The sequence below is a fragment of the Talpa occidentalis genome, unplaced genomic scaffold (assembly GCF_014898055.3).
Source record: "Talpa occidentalis isolate TD23 unplaced genomic scaffold, MPIMG_talOcc4v2.1 talOcc4.8, whole genome shotgun sequence".
Lineage (NCBI taxonomy): Eukaryota > Metazoa > Chordata > Mammalia > Eulipotyphla > Talpidae > Talpa > Talpa occidentalis.
In genome coordinates, this window is record NW_023605194.1 from 1012501 (window position 1) to 1020154 (window position 7654).

Genomic DNA, 7654 nt, shown 5'->3' on the forward strand with positions numbered 1-7654 from the left:
ACGTGGCCGGCAACCCCCATGCGCCCAGCGTGAGGAGGCCCCGTCCACCTGTCCAGGCCCCAGGCTCAGTTCTTGGTGGGCACATCAGGGCCAGGGGCCGGACCAGCCACACGTGGGTGAGGCATCTTTGAGCTCATCCAGCAGCTTTGTGGCGGGAGGGCTGTTTGGTGCTACTGGGACTGGTGGGGGGAGGGATGGCATCCCAGCTGTCCTTGGGGGGTCCTCCAGGGCCTCCTGCTGCACGTGGACCCCTGGGCCCTTGGGGCCTGAGAGCCCCCAGAAGCCCCATGAAGCCACGTCCCTGGGGAAGTTCCTGCCTCATGAGCGGGCCGTGTCTAATGGCAGAGGTGGGCGGGGATGGTGGCCTCCAGCTGGCGCGAGGCAGGGCGGGGATTGGCTGCGTCCTCGGGGCCTCTGTCCTCCAGACCGGCTCTGGGGGCAGCCTGTGGGCAGCCGGGCATGACGGGCCCTTGCTCCCTGCTCCCTAGGAGATCATCCTGAAGCGTGCGGCCGACATCGCCGAGGCGCTGTACAGCGTCCCTCGCAACCACAACCAGATCCCCGCCCTGGGCAACACCCCTGCGCACACCGGCATGATGGGCGTGAACTCCTTCAGCAGCCAGCTGGCCGTCAATGTCTCGGAGACGTCCCAAGCCAGCGACCAAGGTACGCGGAGCCCCGGCCCGGACGCCCTCCGGGGCCGAGCCTGAGCCGCGAGCGCCGCCCCGCTGTCAGCCCGGCGGCCTGCAGACAAGGCTCAGAGCACCCAGAAGTCACAAGAGCAGCTGTGTCACTGCCGCGCGGTTTCCGGGTTTTGCTAGATGTTTCCTTGGACATGTTCCCAAGTGACTCCGCTCCCCTGAAGGCCGGGGGGAGCCACGGGAGAGCGGTGCCGGAGCGGGCCGGGGGCCTCCTGGACGTGTTGCCTGGGGGAGCTTTAGTTGCTAAGTTTGGCATGAAACCCCTCCCCACCCTGCACCCGACCCTGTAGTGTGGCGACCGGGGCGACCGGGCTACCTCGTTGTGGAAGCCGGCGCTTGGGGCCCTGGCAGCTGTCCCCTCCGTAGGCAGTAACCGCAGACACCCCGCCCCGCGCTGACGCCCCCTCCAGTGGAGGAACGACGCGGCCGCCCCCGCCCCCCACACTTGCAGAAATAGCAGCTGCAAGAAGACCCCCAAACGGCCTTTCCTGGGGAGGCACGGCCGCAGACGCGTGCTCCTTGTCAGCCACGGCGTTTGAGGGTCCGCAGAGGCCAAACGTTCACCCGGCCGGGGCAGCCCGGGGGTCCAGGCCCCCGGCGCGGTGAACTCTGTGACGGGTGGATCGGAGCGGCCGGGCCGGCCTGAACCAGCAGAGACCGGACGGGCTGCGACCCCGGCCTTTCGGGTCGGCGAGACGAGGTTGCCGGAGCCGGCGTGGCGCGGCTCGGTGCGCGGTCGGCGAGCGCGTCTGCTCTGTGGTCTAGCTTGGCGGGGACGCCCCCAGTTCTCTCCCTGATAATAACGTTATTTTTGGCCGGGGGGGATTTCAACAGTCGGCTACAGTCGTAACACAAGCAGCGTGTCCCCGCGAGGATACGTGCCCAGCAGCACTCCCCAGCAGTCCAATTACAACACAGTGAGCACTAGCATGAATGGATATGGAAGTGGCGCCATGGCCAATCTAGGGGTGCCGGGCTCGCCTGGATTCCTTAATGGCTCCTCCGCTAACTCTCCCTACGGCAGTAAGTGTCTGTTTTTGTCACACGTCATCACGCAGATTCATATTCACGCAGAGTCAAATGTGTGCGTTGCTTGGATGTTCTGTGATGTGAGCTACTGGATAAAGGAAGGGTGGCCCCGGAGGCTGGGCGTCCCCGTGACGACCGTAAATTGACCCCACACGGGCCCCACGCGATCACTTGGAAACCCCAACGCAATCGGAACAAAACGGGGGCTGCCCAATTGGAAACGAACCCCCAGAGTCTGCCTGTTATCCAGAGAGTGGCCAGGCCAGAAACATCCCATGTCTGTTTGTGCCCCGTGCTCGAGGCGAGGCCGCGATGCTGTCGCGTGCTGTGCCCGCGCCGCCGCGTCCTGACCGTCTTTGCTTTGTTGCAGTAGTGCCGTCCAGCCCCACCATGGCAGCCTCTTCGGTCACCCTCCCTTCAAACTGTAGCAGTACACACGGCATTTTCTCATTCTCACCTGCCAATGTCATCTCCGCAGTGAAACAAAAGAGCGCCTTCGCGCCCGTGGTCCGGCCCCAAGCTTCTCCTCCTCCCTCCTGCACCAGCGCCAACGGGAACGGACTCCAAGGTGAGGGCGGCGCGGGGCCGGGCGGGCCCGGCAGAGCTGTCCCAGACGGTCCCCGTAGGGCCCGGCGCCCGGCGGAGGGGGGAGGCCGCTGCCAGGCCCTCTCCCCGGGGGGAGACGAGGGGCCCCCTCGGAGTGCGCTCTTGGCTGCCTTGCACCCGCCTGGCTGCTGCATGCTCCCCCTTGGTCTGCGAGAGGCCGGGGCCCAAAGGACGCTGGTCCGTTCGGCTCCCGAGTACCAGATGCTCCGATGAAAGCCCCCACCCTGTGCTCCGACACGGCCTCGCGTGCTCCCGGGAGGCGGCCCCAGCCTCGGGCACTGGAGCCCCGAGGGAGCGTGAGCCGGACGGCGGTGCCGGCCGCAGGGTCTGGCCCCCGCCCCACTCAGCAAACTGACCTTGATGGTCCTGCTGGGAAAGCAGCGCAGGGGAGCCCTCCCGCACTCCCGGCTCCCCGTGGGCCCCTCACAGCCCGTCTCAGAATCAGCCCGCGCTCGTGGCCATGAGCTTAAGCCCACGCCCCAGCCTGACTCCTGGGGCGTGTCGTTGCGAGGCCCAGGCCCAGCCGTGCATGCGCCGGCACCCGAGAGGATTAGCTTCTCTAAGCAATCGCTGTCAAAGGCTCGAGAGGGAGAAGGGCCGCCCCGAGGGCAGTGGGAGGCGACGCCTGGACACAGCTGCCCGCAGACGGGGCACGCAGACCAGGGGTCCAGCGCCTGCCCGGTGCCGGGGGGCCCTGGGCAGTGGCCGTACCTGTGTGGCAGGTGGAGCCACGTGAGTGCCCCAGGCCTCGTGGGCTGGCGCGTGGCTCGGACTCCCTGAGGCCACAGGCACCGGGATTGAGTGGCCGCCGTCTGGCTCTTTCAGACACCACCTCTGGTGTGTGCTCCTCCTGGTGAAAGCCATGTGCAGTTGCTCCTTTAAAAGGTGAATGCATTCAACCAGTATTTACTGAGCGCCTACTATGTGCCAGGCTCTCTGCTGGGTGCTGAGGACGTTGCCATGGAGAAGACAAACTGGCCCTTTTGTGAAGTCGGTGGCATATTTCACTTTGATGAACTAATGCTCAAAAAAGGAACTGGAAAGGTATCAGTGATTTGCAATAATTGTCTCCACCACATCCGCTAGCTAAGCCAGGGACGCCCGGGCCCCCAAGTGCGCGGCACCAGGCCAGGCCGCTTAGCGGCAGGTGGCGCGGCCCCGACCACCGTCCACTCGGCGCCGAGGCCAGGTGCGCGGCGGTGCCGAGTGAGCTGTGTGTACGCACAGGTCTTCCAAACCATAAAGTTGTAACGGTGAGTCGGAGATAAATTAATATTGTTGAAATTAATGAACTGAGAAATTGAAGCTCGCATCCCTCCACGAACAAATGTATTAATGTGTTGCGCATAAATTAACGGCAGCGATCATTTGGACCAAAATTAAACAACACTAAAGTTAAAAGACTTTAAATGACGTGCACCACGAGGTCACTGGTAAGCGTCCACTGCACTGGGCAGTCTAGCGCCACGTTCTCTTATTCGGCGAGAACGGCGCTCCCCGCGGCGGGGCCGGCCCTTGGCCTGGAGGCCGCGGCTCAGGGGCTTCGATCTTGGAGAGCCTGAGACTCACCATTACACGCCGCTGTCCGCAGAGGCCAGGGCAGAGGCCAGGGCAGAGGCAGAGGGAAATTGAGGCACGTCCCGCTGCACTCAGGGAGCGAGAGCCGGGCCTGGGTCCGCCAGGCCAGAGCCGGCCTTGGCCGGCATCCCAGAGGTGACCGGCTGGCTGACACCGGTGACGGAGGTGGCCCCTGGGAGTGTGGCCTCCGTCTGCTCTAAACAAGCCACCGAGACCGGGGGGGGAGGCCCGTCCCCCACAGGAGTCCCGGAAGGCCTGCCTTTGCCCAAGCGCAGCCGTTGAGGAGGGCTGCAGCGTACCAGGCCTGGGGGGTGGTCCACACCCTCGCCCAGCAGACGCCCCGCACGCCCCACCGAGCCCCAGGCTGGTGGAGGGAGGGCGCGCCGGGCGGCCGGTAACCTCGCCTCTCTCTCTTTCAGCTATGTCTGGGCTGGTAGTCCCGCCCATGTAGGGGCGCCCGGCCCGTCGGCACCCGGCACCCACGGACGGACTTCAGGGGACGCGTTTCGCAGACCGCGCCGTGCCGATGGAGACGGCCTCGCCGCCGCGCCCGCAGCGGGAACGCCACGCAAGACTCTGTTTAAAGATTTTATTTAAACTATTAAGAGTCAGCACCGGACAACCGGCTTCTTCACGAACAATTCCATTTTGTTGACTGAACTTTTCTCATGTTCCCACATTTCTCAGTCCCACGACGAGGGAGAAGAAAGCGACGCCTATTTTGTATAAAGCCCCCGGCTCCGTCCTGGCCGTGTCTCGTACTTGCTATGTGTTGGGAGAAACTGTGAATGCGACATGTGATGGCCGCGGGGCGCGATGACGGGGCCTCCAGACATTCTCTGTGCTCATATTAGATTCACAATGGTTGTGTATCTCTATAATGTGAAATATTTTTTTGTGGTGAAAAAAGGGGGCCAAGGAGGTCTGAGCCATCAAACTGGAAGAGAGGGTGCCTATATGGTTAGTAAGAGAGTTGGGGTGGCAGGGTGGGGGAGGGTTTCCCATTGCTTAACTTCATCTTAAGGAAATGAAACTTTGTAACTTATTGTAGTTAGAAATTGTAACTTTGATATTGAATTCTCTTGCCTTCGACAAGCACACTGACAGAGAAGATGCTACTGTCTGTTGGTTAAAATATTCTCCCACCGCTAGAGCTTCCTGTCCGGCAGGTGAGACCTGCGACATTTTCCAGCTTTTGCTAGCACTGTATACTATTGCATTCTTAGGCTACTGTGAGGTCCATGTTTCTTGTACCAGGAATTGTCCTTTTGACTTCTAGATCCTTCTTCCCTAATGTGTTTTGTATGTGGTTATAAAATTGTAGACTTTTGTGATTTTGCCAAAGTTGTAGCTAAATATTTATACACTTGTCTTGAATTTTTTTCAGATCCACTTAAATATTTAGAAAAAAAAAAACAAGTTTTGTTCCTTATGTGTCCTATAAGGAATAAAATGGTCTCCATTCTACACTTTTCCATGAACACTTGCAGTTGCTAAGGGAGTTTATTTTGTAACATATCAATTATAAATATTGTATTTATCTTTGAGATTTTGTACATCGCGTTTCCGCCCTTTGCGTCCTGGTTCTCGAGTCTGTGTTGGCTGGACACGGCCCGGCGCGGTGCTGGGGAGGCCGGCGCCCGGCGCTGGGGCCTCTGCACTGGCCAGTGTCCGCCTCTCGTGTATGCTTTGCAGCCTGGCTCCCGTGCTATCGTTCCGACGTTCCATCCTTTTTTTTTTTTTTTTTATTTTGAGGAAAAGTCAAATTCATTGTTTATTTTTATATTATTTTTAAGTTATCTGAACAAATACTTTTGGAAAAAAAAAAGCTCGTTGTATAGTCAGAGGAAGACGGTGCCGCTGGCCCAGTAGACGCTGCATGTGGGCGGCCGCGGGGGCGGTGCCCGTGGGCTGTGTCCTGATTTGGTTTTATTTTTTTGTAGAATGTAAAAAGTCATTTTAGCTGCCACCCATGACTTTGCCACATAGCTGAACTGTGTTTACTGGAAAAATTCAGAGGCCTAAAGTTTAAAATAAAATTTACTTCTGATGTTTTAATTAAAATGTTTGCCACATTAACTTCTCTGATGCCTTAAAAGTGGACTTCTTTAAAGAACCTCTGTGCTACTTTATCACAGGCTGACACCACAATGTTGATCAATATTTCATTTGGAGATTTATGATGTAACACGCGCACACACGCACGTGCACACACGTGCACGCACGCACCCGTGCACACACACGAAAGCACAAGCCCGTGCCCCACCGTCACTCCTCCGTGTCTGCCGCAGCGCCCTGCCCCTCCCAGCCCGCCCTGGATTGCAGGCGTGGTGGGGAGCCCGAATCCCCCCCGGTTTCCAGGTGTTTTCCCAGTACAGGTTTGGGGGTCAGATCCCCCCGACATTGCACTTTTTAGCTGGAACAACCACCTCCAGACACTGCCTGCTGGTGCCGAGCCGGAGTGGGGCCCCCGGGCGCCCGCCTCGTGCTCAGGGCTTCCAGACACGCACAGCAGAGGTTTCGCAAACTGCAGCAGAAATCACATTCCAAACTAAAGGAGAGGAGGGACTTGTTAAAACACGCTTGACAAAAGCCAGAGTAATGCACAACTTCGCCAAGTGTCCGTTCGGGGACATCGTCAAACACAGGCCACCCGGGCCGGCCTCGGCTCCGGGGGCGACGAGGCGAGTCTAGCGGGGAAGCCCGAGACGTCGCCTCGGAACTAAATTGCCTCCGTTCTGTTGGGTCGCGGCGCGGGCGGCTCCCCCGGAGCACGGCCCGCGCCAGCGTCCGCCCCCTGTTTGTGTCCTGGGCCCGTCTCCGCCCTCCTGGCGTCATTGTCTTAACATCGAAGGCTTCACAAAACGGTAGATTTTCCTGTTAAAGACCCTACAATAAGATTGTTTTATCTGTACATTTTTTCAGATATTTAACTGTATAAAATGTTCATTTTACACAATATTTAATTAAAGTATTTCTTGTCTGTGAATTTCACTTTGGGTAACTTGATCTGTTTTGATTATTAAAATGACTAGGCACACCGAGGAAGTCCGGGGGGCTCCCCACGCACCCTGGGGTCCACCCCGTGTCCTAGACGCAGCGCTCCTGAAGACACTCCCCCAGCCTCCGGCACTGCCCGTCCCTGAGCACCAGCCTCGGTCGGCTCCGGTCCCCGGGGCGTCTGTCTGTCCATCGGGCTCACCCTGCCGTGTGCGGATGACCGTGGCGGGGTGGGCAGCTCCGGGCACACGGCCGCTGTGAGCCCGGCCCCTCCCCGGCCCCCACCCAGCCCCTCTGCTCCAGACACGCTCGCCCGACCCCATCATCCTGCCCTTCGGTGGCAACACGAGCCTGTCAAGGGCGCATGGGGCAGGGTGTGTGTGTGTGTGTGTGTGTGTGTGTGTGTGTGCGCGCGCGCACGCAGATGCCGGGTCCCCAGCTGCTTGTGGTGCTGAGGGGCCCAAGGGGCGCCAGGACTCCCCTGGGCGCCGGCTGGGTGTAGGAGACGCCCCTGAATGAGCCCCTTCGGCACGGGCCGCCCCGGCTCCCCACAGCACGGGTTTTCGGGCTCCGGCTCTAATTCATTCTGCATTTTCATTTTCTTCTCAATGAAAGGCTGTTTGCATGTTTTGGCTTGCAGCTCCATAACACACACACGTACGTGTGATCCAAATTAGTGCTCACAAATGTCATCTTAATTACTTGTTCTGCTGAGCAAAACAGGAAACAATTATTCAAAA

The 7654-nt window shown here is 59.3% G+C and overlaps 1 protein-coding gene across 3 annotated transcripts in view; it reads left to right on the forward strand.

Annotated features, from left to right (window-relative positions):
* Positions 1-6168, forward strand: part of EBF3 (EBF transcription factor 3) — a 97427-nt gene extending 91259 nt beyond the window's left edge. Inside the window, exons 13-17 of one of the 3 annotated variants that reach the window (XM_054690283.1) lie at positions 489-666; positions 1536-1724; positions 2209-2298; positions 3268-3380; positions 4334-6168. In XM_054690283.1, the coding sequence (XP_054546258.1) occupies positions 489-666; positions 1536-1724; positions 2209-2298; positions 3268-3380; positions 4334-4351 (588 nt within the window). In that variant the 3' untranslated portion in view covers positions 4352-6168. Of the gene's footprint in view, positions 1-488; positions 667-1535; positions 1725-2100; positions 2299-3267; positions 3381-4333 lie in introns of all 3 variants that reach the window. The other 2 variants (XM_037496497.2, XM_037496496.2) reach the window with 2 other exon arrangements.
* Positions 6169-7654: the final 1486 nt, after the last annotated feature.